Raw genomic sequence first — 22,365 nt, forward strand, 5'->3', positions numbered from 1 at the left:
GCATTTAAAATGCTTAATTTATAGCTATTGTTCAAACTGGGGTGGTTTATTTAACATGGTCCAATTTTTAAATTTTGTTCTGTAGGTTGCCATCGCTTGTCAATACAGAGTAGCAACAAAGGATAAAAAGACAGTGTTGGGTGCACCTGAGGTCATGCTGGGACTGTTGCCAGGAGCAGGAGGAACCCAAAGGATACCAAAGATGGTAAGCTGTGGGCATATCTACTATCAAAGCAGATTTCTTTATTATCCCTCTAGACCGGCACAGAAATTGATGGGTAATAACTCACCATGACCAACAGGTGGAGACTGAGACACAAACTTTTGGTTGTAGTATAAGTGGGCTGTGCAGTCCCAAGTACAATCAGTCTACTCTCAGTCTCCAGCAGGTGGATGTGGTAAGCATGTGCAGTCTTCCCTGGTTTAGTGGAGGGCTGTTGGATGTTGTTTAAATTGCCCTTCTTATCCCTGTCTCTGGTGCCGGATTGAGCTTGGGGGATCCTTTTGGGGGTCTGTCAGACCTTTGGGGTGCCACACTTAATGGGCCAAGTTCCTCCCCCCATTTCTCCCACCTCCCCCCAACAATTTTTTATAGAGGTGCTTTAACTGTAAGCCTTGCCACCGATACCGGCAAGGCTTTGAGAGCCAGTGGGGTCTGTTGAATTGTTTAATGTGCAGCGGCTCGAGAAAGTTTGTGGGGCACTGCTTTAACACATGCTGACTATCATTTGCTGCTCTTTCCAGTTGTGTTAAAATGTGGAATATTTTTGGTCTGGGCCTCCAAGATGGTATTTTAAACATTGTCCATTCCTGATTAAAGTCCTAAGTGTTGTAGCCTATCCTTTTAGCTTATTAACTATTTTCCTCTTTTCATAGTCGTAGTGCTGCTGCGGTAGATTTCCTTTGTATCTTCACTCCAGATATTAGCTCAAATTTGATCATGTTTTCCAGCTGAGGTCTCTCTCTCTCTCTCCCTATTAGGTTACAGTTACATGCTTTCCTTCCCTCCCCACCTTCTTTTGATTTTGTTTAACAGCCTGGTAGCTAGGTATTTCCATCATCTGATTATCCTTGGAGAAAGCAGTTATGCACTTATAGCAGGTATACTCCAAGGATGGCAGGATGTATATTCTCACTGCCTCATCTATAGTGTTAGACTTATTTCGTCCTGCTCGGCAACATAGGAATGATGGCCCATGCATGTGTGGCAAACCATTCTTGGACTTCTGGGATGGTGCACAGTTTGATACCACACTTTCAGTTCTTGATATTAAAAATTTCTTCAGGAATGGATAACTTAGCAACCTTGCTCACACATTCGTACATTGACCTTTATCATGCGAGCCATCATAAATAATTTGAGTTTCTAATGACCCAGTTGTATTCTAGGCATTAACAAATGAAAATTTAGTTAATACAGGTGGAGGTGAGCCTGATTTCTGAGAGCAACCAGTGATTCCAACTGACTGCTTTTCAGACACAGCAAAGAAAATCTAAAACAAGAGTCTGAGGGATTTCAGTTAGTTTGGAGCATGGATTTTAGCTTCAGCCAACAAGCAAGTGTGTTGTCTTTTTTTTTTTTTTTTAAGATTTATTTCTAATGGTCCTCTGTATTTTAACTTTGGTATTCCTGTTACCATCTGCTTGTTTACCACCACCATCACTTCCACTGCAGGTGAGTCTTCCTACTGCCTTTGATATGCTGCTGACTGGGAGAAATATCCGTGCTGACAGAGCCAAAAAGATGGGACTGGTTGACCAATTGGTGGACCCTCTTGGTAAGATTTCCAGTACAACTTTGTATACTATGTTTTGTTTAAGGACATAAGTACCTATTTTTAGTGGTGAATACAAATTTAACATGGTGAATAAAGGGAAATGATATACTAAACTAACCTTAAGTTTGTATACTGCATCATCTCCACAAAAGTAGAGCTCGACACGGTTTACAGGAATTGATATAGAAAGGAACTCCAATGAAGAAGGGAAGGACTTAGTAAAGAGGAAGATAGAGGGACTTAGCATATCAAAGAGGGGGGGTAGAAACTGGAAAGGAGAGGGTGAAACATGTAAAAACATAAGACTTTACCAAGTGTGTATACTGAAAGAATGTAGTTAAAACATTTATGCCTAGAGTCTCAAAAAACCGACAGGCTGCTATCGCAATTTTAAAAAGCAAGTAATTCTACAAAAAACGCTCATGCAAATGAGGTTGATGAGAGTAGCGAGGGTTTGCTAAATTTACATGTGCCCATCACTGATGATAGCAATGGGCACATGCGCAGAATAAACGCATAAAAAAACCCCAGCGAGAGAAATGCCCAATCTCTCCCGCTGTCAAGTGACAACCCCCTCCCCCAGCAGCGGGAGAGATGCCCAATCTCCCGCCGCCAAGCGACCATCTCCTTCCCCCTTACCTTGCTTTAGATGGCTGGCTGGAGGGATGCCTATTCCCTCTGGATAGCTGACCTGTCTCTTCAAATTGGGCCTTCCCCTCCCCAGTGTATCCTGGGATGCACTGGGGAGAGGCCTGAGGCTCTGATTGGCCCAGGTCATTTAAGGCCTCTCCCATAGGAGGGGCCTCTTGTGTCTGGACCAATTAGAAGCCTTAGGCCCCTCCCCGGATGCATCAGCAAGGAGCCTAAGGCATCCCAGGATGAACCGGGGAAGGGAAGGCCCATTTTGAAGAGGCGGGCGAGCTAGCCGAAGGGAGTAGGTATCCCTCCGGCCAGCCATATAAAGCAAGGTAAGGGGGAGAGGGCAGGGGTCATCGGAGGCAGGGAGAGGTGTTGTGTGGCGGCAAGAGAGATTGGGCATCTATCCTGCTGCTGGGAGGTGGTGTTTGTGGCCAGAAGATACACTTTTAACAGTACTGGCACCTCTGGACCAGTCACAGATTTTTGTTGCCAAAAGCTGATGCTCTTGGAGAATGGCTTGGTGATGTTAATCTACCAGAGTGCTCGTTTTAATATTCAAGAACCCATTTGCATGGCAGTGTTGAAATCTGCCGCTAAAATAGCTCGTTAAATTGGCTAGAACCCAAGTTCCCTTCAGCGTCTTCTCCCCTCTCGCTCTCTCTCTCCCCTAGTTCCCTTCAGCGTCTTATCCCCTCTCGCTCTCTCTCTCCCCTAGTTCCCTTCAGCGTCTTCTCCCTCTCTCTCATTTTTTTTGTTACTGTTTCAGTGGGTTACCCGCAGATAACAGCCACTATGTCATTTTCTACTCAATTCTTTCCATGTGCTGGTAGGCGGTCATAATGGGAATGGTTTGAAAAAACTCAAAGAAAATTAGTAACCTATCATTTTTCCTTATTTCTCCATCAACTTTGCTACTCAGGAGCCCTCCACCTTCCATCTCATGGAAATTCTTTGTCATTTTGATTCCTGAGTGTCATTGTAGCCTTGTTCTTTCAAGTTCAAATGGACAGAGGTGTGGAAAGGAGACTGCAATACTGATGACTTGAGCATTCTGTGTCAATCTTTCCTTCTACATCCTTGATGGAGATTGGGGAGGAAAGAGTTGGGAAGAGGGAAGAATTGAGGGGAAGACCTACTGAGAGTTCAGTTTATCTTAAGTTATTTAACTTTGAAATTAGTGGATTGGGTGGTCTATCCAGCTGCTCAGAGCATTGGAAAAGAAATGGGTCTTTATTTCTTTTTTTTTATATTCTTTATTCATTTTTAAAACTTCAATTGTGCACAAAAGATGATGCATTTACATAAATTAATATCATTACAGCACAATATACTTAATAGAATAAAGCCAAAACTTTTTTTCCCACCCATTTTCAATTTATAAACATCTCATAAAATACTTGTAATCAACCCTTCTATATTTCTTAACAAATGCCAAGCAAAAAACCAAATCCAAGGAGGAAAACAAGGTTCAACTGTCTGCAGTGAAAAACAATCCAGAACAAACAAAGCAAAAAACTGCAGACCTTGTCACTCGGGCGGTTTTTTCAGCATGTCACCTATCGGCTAATCACCCAAGGCTTTTTTCTTTTGATAATTTTCTGCTTTACCAAAATTGGACCCCTGACGAAGGTTAGTCCGAAACACGGACCGTGTTGGGTCCCTCACCTGGTAAAAGGTTTTTAACCTAAATTTACTTGTCATAATAAAGCCTGCCTGCATCGTGTACAAGGTCTGCAGTTTTTAACAAATGCCAAACCATATCCCCCTTCCCCCTCCCTGGATGTGCATGTTTTCCCCAAATTATTCAAATAAATCAATCTTTACAATATTTAGTTAATGGTTCCCAAACTTCCATACATTTTTTTTTTATAATAACCCTTCTGAATGGCCATAAACTTTTCCATTTTAAAGATATAACATAGGGATTCCCACCAGAATGAATGATTTAATCTATCCCAATTTTTCCAATTCTTTAAAATAAGCTGCATGGCAACTCCCGTCATAAACAAAAGTTTATTTTTTTGCCGAAATTTGACTTTTTGCCCTCATAGATGTTCCAAATAAAATGGTATCATACGATAGTGCCACTGGATTTTCTAATAAATTATTAACCTGATCCCAAATCAATCTCCTGAATTTTAGTATCAGAGGACAATAATATAGTAAATGATCTAATGTCCCAACTTCCAGATGACAATGCCAACATCTGTTAGATTTAGAACTATCTACTCTATGCAAACGAACTGGGGTCCAAAATACTCTATGTAATAAGAAAAACCATGTTTGTCTCATAGATGCAGACATTGTACATCTCATCCTCCAAGACCAAATTCGTGGCCATTGAGACGCAGTAATTTGATGCTTTATCTCAATGCTCCAAATGTCACGCAGACCAGTTTTTGGTTTCTTATTCAAAAATCCAGATATTAATTTATACCACTGAGCAGCCTGGTGACCCAGGAAGTCTACCTGAAAACATAAGACCAGCAAGTTATTTTGAACCTCCAAATTTTTCCATTCAGGGATCCCTTCCTGAATGGCCTGCTTCGACTGCAACCATCTATAATTTTGTGTTTGCAATTATGAAAAATCAAGCAGCTTACCATCAGAAATAACATCATCTAAAATGCATATGCCTCCAGTCATCCAATATTTCCAGATGACCTTATATCTGCCAATTTTAATCTTGGAGTTAAGCCATATAGTCCGAGACGTAGATTTATTTATAGGAATAGGTGTTAAATTATCTACAAATTTTATAGTTTCCCAAGTATCTACTAAAATTCTATTGTCCTTATATAATCTAGGCATCTTAATACTCATAACAGGCAGATCATGGGTCTTTATTTCATTCTGGTGGCATAAACCCATGCGTCTGTACTAGTCTGCAAGATTCAAGAAAAGGAAATAAACAGGTATGCATTAATTTTCCATTGTAGACCCCTTGCAAAAGTTTACACTAATTTTTTAAAGGATTTATGTGTGCTAGCTGTCATAGCCAAGTAAAATAAGAACCCCTTTGGATGTATGGGAAAACTTGTAGGAAGCCAGCATGCTATAGAGCAAAATCCTCCAAGATTTAACTACATTTTTTTTTTACTCATTTCTTTCTGTACTGTAATTTACATGGTGCATCTGCTGCCAGTGCTTACTCTAATCTTATTCACAGGACCAGGTGTGAAGAGTCCTGAAGAAAGAACCATGGAATACCTGGAAGAGGTGGCAATTGATTGTGCTAGAGGAATTGCTGATAAGAGAATTTCCCTGAGTAAGGAAAAGGGAATTATTCAAAGTAAGTGTTAAAGCTCATTTTAATAAAATGTAATAATTTGATCTTTGTCACAAAGTACATGCTCTATTGACTGTTATGTGCCATCACTTTGAAGAGGGGTAAGAAACTGTAGGGAAATACTTTTAAAACCAATAGGAGGAAATATTTTTTCACTCAGAGAATAATTAAGCTCTGGAACGCATTACCAGAGGTTGTGGTAAAAGAGGATAGCGTAGCTGGTTTTAAGAAAGGTTTCTACAAATTCCATAGTCTGTTATTAAGACATGGGGGAAGCCTCTGCTTGCCCTGGATCAGTAGGTAGCATGGAATGTTGCTACTCTTTGGGTTTTGGCCAGGTACTAGTGACCTGGATTGGCCACCGTGAGAACAGGCTACTGGGCTTGATGGACCATTGGTCTGACCTAGTAAGACTATTCTTATGTTCTAAAGCTAGTTATGAGACAGCACAGTGAATCGTAATGTGATGCTTTTAAAGATGCAGAAATTTATCCAAGGTGATTAGTTTCACACTGTCAAGCAGAGACAGAGTGGGTCAAAAAGGTGGTGGTATTGCCCTATATGTCAAAGAGGGAATTGAGTCTACTGGAGAGAACATGACGGAAACGAAAAATAAGGTAAAGTCTATATGGGCCATAATTCCAGGAACAAATGGATTGGAAACAAAGATCGGCATCTACTACCGACCTACAACGCAGTCCGAAGAAACTGATGGAGAAATGACAGACGAGATTCAATGCAATTGCAAGGGAGGCAACACAGTTATCATGGGTGACTTTAATTTTCCGAGGATAGAGTGGAACCTAGGCACCTCCGGCTGCGGTTGGGAGACCAAGTTCCTAGAAGCTGTAGGCGATTGCTTCCTGGAACAACTTGTCAAGGAAAATACAAGAGGAAATGCAATTCTGGACTTAATTCTAAATGGACTACGAGGACCGGCGCAAGGTGTAGAAGTAGAAGGGACACTGGGAAGCAGTGATCACAATATGATTCGCTTCAACCTGGACACGAGGGCGAAACATAGATACAGAACGACAGCCATGGCACTGAACTTCTGAAAAGAAAATTACGAAGGGATGAGACTCATGGTGGGGAAGAAGATTAAGAAGAGGATAAGCACTGTAAAAATGATGGAGCAAGCATGGTCCCTTTTTAAGGACACGGTCACCGAGGTTCAAAATCTATATATATCGCATATCAACAAGGGATCCAAGAGGAAAGAGAACAAGGAACCGGCATGGCTCACTGTAGCGGTGAAAGTATCGATCAGAGACAAGAAGACTTCATTTAAGGAAAGTCAAAAACTGGAAAAAGCACAAACAACATCAAGCAGGTGCCATAAGGTGGTGAAAGAGGCCAAAAGAGACTATAAGGAAAAAATAGCCAAAGAGGCAAAACTCTTCAAGCCGTTCTTTCGATATATTAAGGGGAAAATCTGTGAAGGAAGCGGTGGGGCCGTTGGATGACCATGGAATAAAGGGAGTGCTAAAGAAGGACAAAGCCATCGCCGACAAACTGAACACATTTTTTGTGTCTTTATTTACCGAAGAGGATATATGCAACATACCGGAAGCCAACAAGCTATACGCAGGAAACGAAGACAGAAAACTGACAGAGTTGACAGTCAGTCTAGAAGAGGTATGCAGGCAGATTGATAGGCTTAAAGTTGATAAATTGCCGTTATCGGATGGCATCCATCCGAGGGTAATCAAGCAACTGAAAGGGGCTATAGCTGAACTGCTTCAACTCATAGTCAATCTGTTGATCAAATCAGGAAGGATTCCGGAAGACTGGAAAGTAGCAAATTTTACGCCGATCTTCAAGAAAGGTTCGAAGGGAGATCCGGGAAACTACAGACCGGTGAGTCTGACCTTGGAACCAGGAAAGATGTTAGAGGCGCTGATAAAGGACTGCATTGTTGATCACCTTGACGAACACGATCTGATGAGGACCAGCCAGCACAGTTTCAGCAAAGGAAGATCATGCTTGATGAACTTCTGCACTTCTTCGAGGGAGTAAACAAGCAGATAGACAAGGGTGACCTGGTCAACATTGTATATCTGGATTTTCAGAAGGCGTTCGACAAGGTCCCGCATGAACGACTACTTCAGAAAATTACGAGCCATGGAATTGAGGGTGAAATACTCACGTGGATTAAAAACTGGCTGGCTGATAGGAAACAGAGAGTGGGGGTAAATGGACAATACTTGGACTGGAAAAGCGTCGCGAGTGGAGTGCCGCAGGGTTCAGTGCTTGGACCCGTGCTCTTCAACATATTTATAAACGACCTGTAAATTGGTACGACGAGCAAGGTGATTAAACTTGCAGATGATACGAAGTTATTCAGAGTAGTGAAGACACAGAAGGATTGTGATGACCTGCAATGAAACATAAACACACTTGAGAAATAGGCTGCGACATGGCAAATGAAGTTTAATGTGGATAAGTGTAGGGTGATGCATGTCGGTAACAAAAATTTTATATACGAATACAGAATGTCCGGTGCAGTACTCGGAGACACCCCCCCCCACCCCCCAGGAAAGAGACTCGGGAGTACTGGTCGACAAATTGATGAAGCTTTCCGCGCAATGTGCGGTGGCAGCGAAAAGGACGAACAGAATACTGAGAATTAAAAAGGGGATCATGAACAGATCGGAGAAGGTTATCATGGCACTGTACTGGGCCATGGTACGCCCCCACCTGGAATATTGCATCCAGCACTGGTCGCCGTACATGTAGAAGGACACGGTACTACTCAAAAGGGTCCAGAGAAAAGCGACTAAAATGGTTAAGTTGCTGGGGGATATGCTGTACAGTGAGAGATTAGAGAAACTGGGCCTCTTTTCCCTTGAAAAGAGGAGACTGAGAGGGGACATGATCGAAACATTCAAGGGAATAGACTTAGTAGATAAAGATAGGTTGTTCACCCTCTCCAAGGTAGGGAGAACGAGGGAGCACTCTCTAAAGTTAAAAGGGGATAGATTCCATACAAACGTAAGGAAGTTCTTCTTCACCCAGAGACTGGTGGAAAACTGGAATGCTCTTCTGGAGTCTGTTATAGAGGAAAACGCCCTCCACGGTGTTGCATCACGGCAAGACAGATTGAGCATCTCTCCTGCTGCTGGGAGGTGGTGCATGCTGCTAGAAGATACACTTTTAACAGTGCTGGCACCTCTGGACCAGACAATGATTTTTGTTGCCAAAAGCTGACGCTCTTGGAGAATGGCTTGTTGGTGTTAATCCACCTGAGTGCTCGTTAGACAAGTTAATCCACCTGAGTGCAAGTTACACAAGTTCCTGCTGAACCAGACATACGCATGTAAGGCTAGATTCAGTTAGGGCACTGGTCTTTGACCTAAGGGGGGAAATATCATTTGATGTTGGGTCACTTTCTCCAAGGGGTTGTGAGTGCTGCAACTACCTCAGATTAATAACTTGCTATTGCATACTTTTGAGTGTGAATAAATGAAGGCATATGATAAATGATAACTTATCACACTCTGGGCCTAGGCAGGTAGCACTGCATAGGTTTATGACTTGCCTTGTTTGAAGTGGTCCGTATTAATGTCACTTTTATATCTTAAGTATATGTGTTCTAAAGAAATCTGTAAGAAGTTCTGTTTTGCAAGATATAAAAATGTGCTTTCCCTATTTTTTTGTAATGAAAGTCTTGTTCTAGATTGTGAAAATGATTGAGTGGTTCAGTGTGGGTTGTTTTTTTCCAGAACTGACAGACTATGCCATGAGTATTCCATTTGTCAGGAAACAAATCTACCAAACCGTGGAGTCCAAGGTGAAGACGCAGACCAAGGGGCTTTATCCTGCGCCTCTTGACATCATTGAGGTACAAAATCATCTTTATATCCTCTCCCATCTTAATCTGTTAAGAAAAAAACATATATTTCTTTAGCACTCTCCAGACTGGTAGAGGTTAATCTTTACGAGTGGGTATATATCCCAATCATGATTTTGGTGGCTTGGAAGATTGGTGGACTGCAATGATATTAACAAAGCTGACAGAACTGATCCGTGAAACTCAAGTTTTGATTGATTGATTAAGGAGACAAATATGAAAGATCAGACAAAAATTAATATACTGATAAAAGGGAAATAGACAGTAATGGAATGATAAGAAGAAGGAAGCAGGATGGACTGATTACAGCCACTGCATTTGTGTAAGAGGAATGAATGGCAGATGATATTAAAAAAAAAAAGATAAGAAGAAAGAACTAAGGATAGTGTTGAAAGTGATCTTAATTTAACAATATGACTATTAAAATTAAGAAAATTGCTAAAGGCAATGAATGACAATGGAGTCATGTTTTCCAAATGGAATAGGGTTTGAAGGAGAGCGGAAGAAGAGCACGTATGGAAACGTGAAGAAGACTTTACAAATACAGTATGAATGTTTATCCCAGGACAAGCAGGCAGCATATTCTTGACTGATGGGGTGACGGCACCGACGGAGTCCCGGTACGGACAATTTTAGAGTGATTGCACTCTAAGAACTTGGAAAGTTCTGGTAGGCCGCACCGCGCACGCGCGAATGCCTTCCCGCCCGACAGAGGCGCGCGGTCCCCAGTTTCTTAGTTTCCACGGAGCTAAGAAGACGCGTTTTTCAACGGCTGTTGAAATTTTTTCTACTTGCCTTCCCGCTTGCGTAAACCTTTTTGGCTCTATTGCCTTTTTTCTTTTGATTCATTTTTGTAAAAAAAAAAAAAACTTTTATTTTTTTCTTCATTTTTAGTTTTTCCCCGGCGGGGCCTTCTGCCACCATCGAGGCCTCGGCCTTCGATTTGGCTGAAGCCGTTTTTACTTTCATGCCCCCTCAGCCAGGGTTTAAAAAGTGCCAGCGGTGTGCTCGGCCTATATCTCTCACGGACCCACACAACTGGTGCCTACAGTGTTTGGGTCCTGAGCATCAGGCTTCCACCTGCACCCGCTGTGCTACCTTAAAAAAACGTACTCTAAAAAATCGCCAGATACAACAGCGATTACTGTTCGGTGCCGAGATGTCCGACCCCGTTCCATCGACACCGGCTTCGGCACCTGCTCAGTCGGCACCTTCATCTTCGACACCGCACCGGCATCCCAGCACTCAGGTAAGCCGGCTAAGAAGCCTTCCCCACTAGAGCGTCCTCCGGTCTCGAGTGCAGCGAGCCCAATCCTGCCGACTGTGAGGCGCCAGCGGAAGCGCTCCGCCCCTATTGAGGTGAGTCCCTCGACATCGGGCTCCTCATCTCCGGGGCGTCGAGCGGCACCGCAGGTACCGCAAAAGAAAAAGGCGGTACCGGTGCCATCCCTGGATGATCGCATTGCGGCCATCCTCCAAGTGCAGCTCAAGGAGCAATTACAACATCTCCTTCCAGCTATCTTGGCACCGAACCTTCCGGTGCCGGTCCGCACTGAGCCGCCGGTACCGATAGTGGAACAACCTGTGCTGTCTGCATCCACTGTTTCGTTACCGCTTCACTCGACCTCATCGGTATCGATGCCAGTCCTCGCACCGGAGCCGAGAGCTCAACATCAGTCGGTACAGACTTCGGCACCGGTGCCACCGATTACATCCCCTGGTTCCATATCGATGAGGTCGGGTAAGTCGGTGCGCAAAACCCGACACTTAGAACCATCTACCCCAGAGTCTCGGGACCGTACATCCCATGTCAGGGATCCTGATCTGTGGGGAGATTCAGAGGAACCCTTTCTCTCTGAAGGTGAATGTTCCTCAGATGAGGATGATTCTGCTGTACCTGACCCATCCTCTAGGCATGACACTACATCTTTCTCGTCTTTTTTGAAAGACATGTGTGACTCTCTGTCTATTCCTTTGGAGGCTGAGTCCAAAAAGTCTAAAGCCTTTTTAGATGCCCTTGACTTTGACCAACCCCCAAAGGAATTTTTGAAGCTCCCTCTTCACGACATCTTGAGGGAGACTTTCTACAAGAATCTAGAGACTCCCTTAACGATCCCAGGTGCTCCACGAAAATTAGATTCTTTATACAAAGTAATTCCCATTCCTGGATTCGACAAGCCTCAGCTTCCACACGAGTCTCTACTTGTGGAATCTACCCTTAAAAAATCCTCAGGAGCTAGTGTATATGCTTCTGTACCTCCTGGCAGAGAGGGTAAAGCCATGGATAAATTTGGTAAGAGGCTCTACCAAAATGCAATGTTGGCTAACAGAGCTGGTAATTATGCTTTTCATTTTTCTTTTTATCTTAAACATCTCCTTACCACCATGGCTTCATTTGAGAAGTACCTTCCTCAACGTAAACAACAATCTTTTCACCATTGCTTGTCGTCTCTGTTTCAACTTCGTAAGTTCATGGTTAGGTCCATTTACGACACCTTCGAACTTACCTCCAGAGCGACAGCAATGTCTGTGGCAATGCGTCGCCTGGCCTGGCTTCGGGTATCCGAACTTGATGTTAACCATCAAGATCGGTTAGCCAATGCCCCGTGCCTAGGGGATGAGCTCTTTGGGGAATCCATGGACTCGACCACTCAAAAGCTCTCTGCCCATGAGACACGCTGGGATACCCTGCTTAAAAATAAGAAAAAGCCTCCTCCAACAAGACCTTTCAGGCAGCAATCGGCCTATCAACGCCGCTTCACAGCTCGCCCATTACCAGCAGCTTCTCAGCCACCCAGGCGTCAACGGCAACAGCAACGTCAGCCTCCCAGACAACAACAACAGCAGCAACCTGTGAAGCCACCTCCACAGCAGAAGACACAGCCCTTTTGACTTAATTCTCCAAAGTATAGCCAGTACTCCTATATCTGATCTCCTGCCGCAACCTATAGGAGGTCTTTCTCTGTTCCTCAGCCGGTGGGAAGTTATTACTTCGGACCAATGGGTCCTCAACATCATCCGCCACGGCTACTCTCTCAACTTTCAGACTCTTCCGCCCCAAAACCTGCCAAAAGAGTCTGCTTTGAACAGTCCTCAATCTGTCCTCCTTATTCAAGAAGTTCAATCCCTCCTCCTTCTGAACGCTATAGAGGAAGTTCCTCTAGATCAACAGGGGCAAGGATTCTACTCCCGTTATTTTCTAGTCCCCAAAAAAACGGGAGATCTCAGACCAATCCTGGATCTTCGCGATCTCAACAAATGTTTGGTAAAGGAAAAATTCAAGATGCTTTCTCTAGCCATTCTTTATCCTCTTCTCAATCAAGACGACTGGCTGTGCTCCCTCGATCTCAAAGAGGCATACACTCACATACCGATCAATATAACCTCCAGACGGTATCTCCGCTTCATGATCAATCATTGTCATTACCAATACAAGGTGCTGCCCTTCGGCCTTGCTTCCTCTCCAAGGGTGTTCACCAAATGTCTCATTGTAGTGGCTGCATTTCTACGCTCTCACCACCTTCAGGTATTTCCTTACCTGGACGATTGGTTAATCAAGGCCACTTCCGCTCAAGCAGTACTCCTGGCCACCAACCAAACCATCCTGTTTCTGCAAATACTGGGGTTCGAGATCAATCTACCCAAGTCTCATCTCATCCCCACTCAGAGACTTCAATTCATTGGAGCGATACTGGACACACTCCTCATGAGAGCATTCCTGCCATCCAACCGTCTTCAGACTCTTCAGTCTCTATGTCAGCAGGTGCTTCCACAACGTTCCATATCTGCCAAGCAAATGATGATACTCTTCGGTCACATGGCATCCACAGTCCATGTCACACCCCTCGCACGTCTTCACCTGCGCACTCCTCAATGGACCCTTGCTACTCAGTGGTCCCAAGCGACGGATCCTTGCTCACGACACATATCTGTGACATCATCTCTTCATCAGTCTCTACAATGGTGGTTGGTATCCTCAAATCTATCCAGAGGTCTTCTGTTCCATCTACCTCCTCATCAACTAGTCATCACCACCGACGCCTCTCCTTATGCATGGGGAGCTCATTTGAACGAGTTCCAAACTCAAGGCCTTTGGACAGCCCAGGAAAAGAAGCATCACATCTATTTCCTGGAACTCAGAGCGATGTTTTATGCCCTCAAGGCTTTCCAACATCTTCTCTTCCCTCAAGTTCTTCTACTGTGCACAGACAATCAAGTTGCGATGTACTACATCAACAAGCAGGGTGGAACGGGCTCTCGACTCTTGTGCCAGGAAGCCCAGAAGATCTGGTCTTGGGCCATAAGTCACCAGTTATTCCTGAAAGCTATTTACATTCAGGGAGAAAAGAATTCCTTAGCGGACAAGCTCAGCAGAATTCTCCAGCCTCACGAGTGGACAATCGATCCTTTCACTCTACAATCCATCTTCGCTCAATGGGGCACTCCTCAGATAGACCTCTTTGCAGCTCCTCACAATCACCAGCTGCCCCTATTCTGCTCCAGACTCTACTCTCCTCACCGTCTAGCAGCGGATGCGTTTCTCCTTGACTGGTCAGATCTGTTCCTGTATGCCTTTCCTCCTCTGCCTCTCATGTTGAGAACCTTGTTCAAGCACAAGAGGGAACGAGCCACCATGATACTGATTGCTCCGAGGTGGCCCAGGCAGCATTGGTTCTCCCTTCTACTTCAACTCAGTTCCAGGGAACCTTTTCTTCTTCCTCTGTATCCTTCTCTACTTACACAGCATCAGGAGACCCTTCTGCATCCCAACCTCCAGTCTCTGCACCTGACAGCTTGGTATCTCTCGGGCTGACTTCTCATGATACACTTTTGTCTCAGCCTGTTCGTTCAATTCTGGATGCCTCCAGGAAACCGGCCACTTTGCAATGTTATCGTCAAAAGTGGACACGATTTTCTTCCTGGTGTCTTCTCCATCATCATAATCCCACTTCTCTTGCAGTGGAGACCTTGTTGGATTATCTTCTTTCATTGTCCGACTCTGGCCTCAAGTCCACTTCAATCAGAGTCCACCTCAGTGCTATTGCGGCTTTTCATGAGCCAGTCCATGGAAAACTTCTCTCGGCTCATCCCCTGGTATCCAGGTTCATGCGGGGTCTTTTCAATGTGAAACCACCTCTTAAAGCCCCTCCTGTTATCTGGGATCTCAATGTGGTTCTTTCCGCCTTAATGAAGCCTCCTTTTGAACCTTTGGCTACCTCTCCTTTCAAATTTCTCACTTGGAAGGTACTTTTCCTTATTGCCCTTACCTCTGCCAGGAGGGTCAGTGAGCTACATGCACTAGTTGCAGACCCACCTTTTACGGTCTTTCATCATGACAAGGTGGTTCTGCGTACACATCCAAAGTTTCTTCCTAAGGTTGTCTCTGAATTCCATCTCAACCAATCCATTGTTCTGCCTGTCTTTTTTCCGAAACCTCATTCTCATTCTGGGGAACAGGCTCTACATACTTTGGATTGTAAGAGGGCTCTAGCTTACTATCTAGAGCGTACTAAACCCCACAGATCAGTTCCCCAACTCTTTCTGTCCTTTGATCCGAATAACTTGGGACGTCCTGTTTCTAAACGTACGTTGTCTAATTGGCTGGCAGCGTGCATTTCCTTCTGTTATGCTCAGACCGGACTGACACTGGAAGGTTCTGTCACGGCCCATAGAGTCCGAGCGATGGCAGCATCTGTAGCTTTCCTCCGTTCCACTCCTATTGAGGAAATCTGCAAGGCTGCTACTTGGTCTTCAGTTCATACTTTTACATCTCATTATTGTCTGGATGCTTTCTCTAGACGGGATGGACACTTCGGCCAATCTGTTTTGCAAAATTTGTTTTCCTAATGGCCAACCTTCCCGCCATCCCTCTTTTTGTTAGCTTGGAGGTCACCCATCAGTCAAGAATATGCTGCCTGCTTGTCCTGGGATAAAGCACAGTTACTTACCGTAACAGGTGTTATCCAGGGACAGCAGGCAGATATTCTTGCGTCCCACCCACCTCCCCGGGTTGGCTTCTTAGCTGGCTTATCCTAACTGGGGACCGCGCGCCTCTGTCGGGCGGGAAGGCACTCGCGCGTGCGCGGTGCGGCCTACCAGAACTTTCCAAGTTCTTAGAGTTCAATCACTCTAAAATTGTCTGTACCGGGGCTCTGTCGGTGCCGTCACCCCATCAGTCAAGAATATCTGCCTGCTGTCCCTGGATAACACCTGTTACGGTAAGTAACTGTGCTTTATGAATGTTGTATGGATAAAACTAATGGTGGTGGTAATTTCTGGATGCATTTAGATGCATACAGAAGTAAAGAGAGAAATAAAAATAAATAGAAAATAGATATACAATAGAAATTCATAGAGAGTTATATGCAATGAATGTTTGATTATTTTAAGTTTCAGATATAAAAAATGGTACTTTTGTAAAAGAGAGATTATTCTTTTTGTTTGCTTTTTAGTATAGCTTCAAATGGATTGGATTTATATTGGAATCCTAGAATTTTAATAACATGGTAATTATATTATATGGAGGAAATATAGATGATAAAAAAGAGAATTAATTAATATTAATTGATTTATGTTAAGTATGAATGTGTGATATAGTAGTGGATGATCGTTATATTCTTAAAACCTGGAAAGAAGGGTGCCTGTTTTTTAATTGAAAATGATAGTAGGTGAATGGATAAATAAAACAAAGAATGAAAATTTAGATATTATATTTACAATAATTTATTCTTGAGCATGAATTGTAATTTAATTTTTCTTTATATAATGAATATTTACTTTCACTGAATGGAGGTATTTTCAGATGAAATGTTTTGGGAAGTATGGGTATTACTTTTTTTTTGTATTAAGTGGCAGATAGGATTTTGTATGACTGGATAAAGGTTGTGTATTAAGGATGAAAGTAAAATATTTGAAAGATATTTAATGTTAGGGTTATTATATATTACATTAAGTTAAATTTCAAAATATATACAATTATACATATTAATGTAATTAATATTGATTGTTTTATCTGTATATGATATTATAGAAAATGTTTATTAGATGAGGATACGGAATAAGTAGAATACTGGGAATGAATTACAGGGTTTTTTGGGGATAGGACTGGTTTTAGTTAAGAATATAATGATTAATTAATGAAAAGAATGAAATAAATATTGTTATGAAATTAAATATTTAGTAACATACAGATAAATTGATTAATTAGACTGTTAGTAGGAAATGGAAATATAATTTCTAAGAAGATATAATGTTGATATGATGAAGAATTAAAGAATAATTTTAAATGGATTGGGTTAGAGATATGTCTTAATGAAATGAGAATGGGTAGTAAATATAGGTTGCCCAGGGGGAGGATTTGGGGTTACTATTCCAATGTGTGTTCTTAGGCAGTCATTATATTGGGGGGGTTGGGTGGGAAGAAGGTGGGTTTTAAATGCAATATTGTGGTGATTATGTTAAGGATTGGTAAGAGGTTGGGTAATATAGGGGTAAATAGGTGTGCTAAAGGGAGAATTTTTTCAGACTTTGGATGTGGAAGAAGGGAAAAAGAAGAATATGTTTATGAAATAAAATCGTATTATGTCTTAAGATTTTTTTCTATAAATGTCAATGGCCTAAATCATATGATCAAAAGGAAAAAAGTATTACCATTTTAAAAAAAGCAGAATGCGGATGTTTATTATTTGCAGGAGATTCACCTTAAATGATGGAATCACAGAAACTTGAGGGTGGGTGGGTGAGTGAAAAAAATGTTTTTTTTGCTCCGGCTTCAGGTAAAAAAGCAGGGGTAGCAATTCTTATAAATAAAAAATGTATGGCCACTTTTAAATTAGTAAACTCAGATCCACAAGGGAGGTGGTTACACGTAGATATGAGTTTGGGAAATAATACCCTGACGTTGTTTAATATATATGCCCCTAATTCGAACCAACAAGATTTTTTTTAAAATTTGCAGAGTTTGTTATTACCACTGGCTACTTCTAATTTAGTAGTAGCTGGAGATTTCAATGCTGTAATGGATCCATTAATGGATTAAAAAACAAGTAAAAATATAAAATCTTTAGGTTTGGATAATTTGGTTAATTCATGTGATTTAAAAGATATATGGCGTATTCTTCATTTTAATGATCAGGAATTTTCATTCTGTTCACAGGTTCATAAGTCTTTTTCAAGAATTGATTATATATTTGTTTCATCTCATTAAGTTCAACATGTTATTAAAGCTTCCATTGATCCAATTATTATTTTGGATCATGCTGGAATATGGGTAGAATTACAATTAGATCAATTAGAGAATAAAAGACCTCTATGGAGATTTGATAATGCATTGCTTGTGGATGACAAATTTTTGGAAAATTTTAAAGTACAAATTAGGGAATTCTTTCAATTTAATTTATTAGAGGATACATCTATTGAAAATCTATGGGATGCCTTTAAGGCGACTATGAGAGGTTATATTATTTCCTATTCTGCTTATATTAGGAAACAGATTAAAATGCAGTTTTTGGATTTAGAAAAAGAAATTAAATTATTAGAATCTAAATTGATAATCAAATGGGACCATGATGTATTGCAAGCTCTTTTAAAAGCAAAAAGTAAATATAATGAATTAGCTTCAAAAATGATAAGAAGAGATTTGTTTTCCAAACAGACAATGTATTATGGAAATTCTAATAAGGCGGGAAGATTATTGGCAAATTATCTTAAAGCAAAGAAAAGAAGAACTAACATTGATGCAATAAAAGATGATAACGGTGTTATAAATAATCAAACAGATCAAATATTAAAACAGTTTCTGAAATTTTATAAAGACCTGTATTCTTCTGAGCCTTATATTGAGAGGCAAAAGGATGGTTTAAATTTTTTAGATTTAATTATTGGACCTAAGGTTCCTGAACATATAAAAAGAAGTTTAGAAGAACCTATATCTCTAAAAGAATTAGAATCAGCGTTGAAGTCTCTTAGAGTTGGATCCGCTCCAAGTGGTGATGGATATACGGTAGAATTTTATAAAACATTTCAAAATGTCCTTTCCCCTTATTTATTAAATTTATATCAGGCACAACTTATAAAAGGTTATATTAAGGGTACTATGGCTGAATCAGTAGTAATTGTTTTGCCTAAGCCAAACAAAGATCCTACTTTGGTTTCAAACTACAGGCCTATATCTTTAATAAATGTGGATAATAAACTTTTGGCGAAAATTTTGGCTTTGAGATTATCTGAAGCTCTCCATTATATTATAGATATGCATCAGACTGGGTTTGTTGCTAAATGACATTCTTCTAATAACTCTAGATTAGCGTTTCATATGTTAAATTTATCAAAGAATTTGGAAGAGCCGGCTTTTGCTGTTTTTTTAGATGGAATGGAATTTCATGTATCAAGCTTTAGATTGGTTTGGCATAGGTTCTGGATTTATACAAATGATAAAAACATTGTATAGCTTCCCTATTGCAAGATTAAATATTAATAATACGTTGTCTGAGGGTTTTCAATTGCAGAGGGGAGATAGACAAGATTGTCCTTTATCTCCTTTGTTATTTGATATAGTATTAGAACCCTTATTGTTAGCTATGCAACAAGCAAAGGGGATACAGGGTATTCCTTATTCTGATATGCAATATAAGATCTCAGCATATGCAGATGATATTCTGCTTTATTTGAGAAATCCAGAGTCTACTTTACCTTGCTTGTTGGAATTAATTGATATGTTTGGTAAATTTTCGGGTTATAAAATCAATTGGAGTAAATCAGAAATTTTACCTTTAAATGTTTATTGTCTAAAAGGATTATTTGATTCTTTTCCATTCATATGGAAAGAGGATGGATTTAAGTATCTTGGTATACAAATTAAAAGTACAATTGATGATACAGTGAAGGAAAATGAAAAATTTGTTTTAAAAAGAGTTACGGAGTTATGTGAGCAATGGAACCCTTTACATCTTTCTTGGTGGGGGTGAGTTCAAACTATTAAAATGATGATTTTGCCTGTGGTTTGTTACCAAATGAGTATGATACCGATTTATTTTCAGGGGTCCTTTTTAGAGAATGACACGGGGAGTGATCCCCGCAGGGAACTGCGGCGTGGCTGCGGGTTATGGAGACTCCAAAGCCAAATCGCCGCAGACACGGGGACCAAAGTTTTCACCGCCCGCAAAAACGGTGAAAAGATTTGTCCCCGCAGGCCAATGTACCCCCTTCTAGGAACCGCTATTTACCTGTGTTTCACCGTGCTCCTCATTTGTCAGATCAACCCTTCCTGCCAATAGAACCCGCCCCCCCCCCGACGATCGCCGGCAGGAAGGTGCTCAGCCCTTCATGCCGACAGAACCAGCCCTCCCCAACGATCGCGGCAGGAGGGTACCCATCCCCTCCTGCCTACCCCAACAGCCCCCCCGACGATCGCAGCAGGAGGATATCCAACCCCTCCTGCCAGCTCCCCAACAGCCCCCCTATGATCACTGGTAGGAGGGTGCCCAACCCCTCCTGCCGGCCCCCCCAACGGCCCCCTATATCGCCAATAGGAGGGTGCCCAACCCCTCCTGCCGGACCCTCCCCCAACAAACCCCGCCATCCCGAAACACCACCCTTAGTCTTACTTTCCAAGTTGGACCGGACAGCTCCTCGCTCGTCTGGCCAGCAGGCCTGCCTCCGTCCAAATGAGGCGGGCCCGCCCCTCCCCTCCCCTGCCTAACCCACAGGATCCTAGGGCCTGATTGGCCCAAGCACCTAAGGCCCCTCCTATAGCGGGAGTGGCTTTAGGTGCCTAGACCAATCAGGCCCTAGGATCCTGTGGGTTGGGCAGGGTAGGGGCGGGCCCGCCTCATTTGGACGGAGGCAAGCCTGCTGGCCATACGTGTGAGGAGCCGTCCGGTCCAACTTGGAAAGTAAGACTAAGGGGGTTCCGGGGTGGGAGGGTTCGTTGGGGGAGGGTCCAGCAGGAGGGGTTGGGTACCCTCCTGCCGGCGATCTTAGGGGAGGCCATTGGGAGGACCGGCAGGAGGGGTTGGGTACCCTTCTGCTGCGATTGTCGGGAGGGCCGTTGGGGGGGGTCTACAGGAGGGGTTGGGTGCCCTCCTGCCGTGATCGCTGGGGGGAGGGGAGACTTGCAGCCATAGCCGCGGTCACTATGCTAATCACGGCAGGGAGATCTTTGCCGCGATTAGGTACAGCAGCCGCGTCTACTTACCATGTAGGCTAACATTGTAAGCATTAAAAGTACATGTCGTGTTTGTTTTTGTATAGTTATTAACTAATATTTAACTAAGTTTTAAAGTTTTAAAGAATGTTTCCTTTATACGTAAATAAATAAAAGTATATAAAATCGTACCCGTTTGAGGCTTTTATGTATGCAGCGGTGACGGTGACGGGGCGGTGAATGGGGTTGCAGTGGCGGTGACGGGGCGGTGAATGGGGTGGCAGTGGCGGTGACGGGGCGGTGAAGGGAATGGCGGTGACGGGGCGGTGCAGAGGATGGTGAGACGGGGACGGGGCGGTGACGGGGACCAATTTTTTCACCGTGTCATTCTCTAGTCCTTTTATAAAAAGCTTAATGGTATTCTAATGAAATTTCTTTGGCTTGGTAAAATGCCTAGAATTGCTTTAGTATCCTTGCAAAAATCAATTGAGGAGGGAGGGGTAAATTTTCCAAATTTTTATAGGTACCATCAAGCCTATATTTTACGTCAGGGTATGTATTGGATCCTCCCAGAACTCATAGATAATGCACCAGATTGGTTATACTTGGAATGGCACCTTATATTCCCTTTGAATTTAGTTCATGTTCCAAGCATTAACATGCCTAGGAGATATAGGGAAAATAAAATGTTAATGGATACCTGGAAAACGTTGAGATATATCAGCAAATTAATACCTATCCCAATTAATAAGTCAACTAATCAATCTTTATGGATAAATTCCAAGATTAAAATTGGCGGAGCCCAAGTCCTTTGGAAGAACTGGATTATTGCAGGCATTCGAACTCTAAAGAATGTTATTTCAGATGGTAAACTGCTTGAATTTTCACAACTGCAACATAGATTTGGTCTTTGTAAAACACAAAGTTTTAAATGGTTGCAGCTAAAGCAGGCCATTCAGGTAGGGTTCCCTGAATAGAAGACTTTGAACAATCAGTATAGTTTGGAGTTCCTATGCTACCAAGCAGACTGCCTAGGACATCGAGCCGCACTGTGGTATAAATTATTATCTGGGTACTTGAATAAAAAACCAAAGAATGGTCTGAGAGACATTTGGAGCATTGAGATCAAGCACCAAATTTCTGCATCTCAATGGCCACGAATTTGGTCTTGGAGAATGAGATGTACAGTGTCAGCATCTATGAGACAGACTTGGTTATTTTTGTTACATAGAGTGTTTTGGACCCCTGTTTGGTTACAAAAATTAGCCTTAGTTATACATTTTGGTGGAATACATTATGCCATATATTTAAAATGGAACATGCAATAGCAATACAAAGAGGGACATATACTAAATTTATAAAAATATGCGGGCCATTGGCAAAATATTGTAGTGAATAGTCAGCACTTCTTCTCTTCTCCTTTTTCGTTTTCTTTTTTTTTTTTTTTTTAGCACACTAAAGGGGGGAGAGAGTTGGAAATAATGTTACATATTATGTTATACTATGATATATAATATGTGTATATTTTTTATTGAAAATATGATGAAGGGTGGGTGGTAGGGGGGGTTATTGATTTTACTAGATGTTTATATGGCAGATATCAAAGTGCTATTCTGGAATAATTTGTTGTAATATACTCTTTTGTGCACTTGTTTAATTTGAA

General features: G+C 42.2%; 1 protein-coding gene across 1 annotated transcript in view; it reads left to right on the forward strand.

The window, feature by feature from the left end:
- The window catches only part of HADHA (hydroxyacyl-CoA dehydrogenase trifunctional multienzyme complex subunit alpha), a 176,508-nt gene that overhangs the window by 30,542 nt on the left and 123,601 nt on the right, over positions 1 to 22,365 (forward strand). Inside the window, exons 6-9 of the mRNA XM_033937944.1 lie at positions 86 to 205; positions 1,676 to 1,778; positions 5,587 to 5,709; positions 9,432 to 9,550. Coding sequence (XP_033793835.1) covers positions 86 to 205; positions 1,676 to 1,778; positions 5,587 to 5,709; positions 9,432 to 9,550 — 465 coding nt within the window. The remainder of the gene's footprint in view (positions 1 to 85; positions 206 to 1,675; positions 1,779 to 5,586; positions 5,710 to 9,431; positions 9,551 to 22,365) is intronic.

This window comes from Geotrypetes seraphini, chromosome 3 (assembly GCF_902459505.1).
Source record: "Geotrypetes seraphini chromosome 3, aGeoSer1.1, whole genome shotgun sequence".
Taxonomy (NCBI): Eukaryota; Metazoa; Chordata; class Amphibia; order Gymnophiona; family Dermophiidae; genus Geotrypetes; species Geotrypetes seraphini.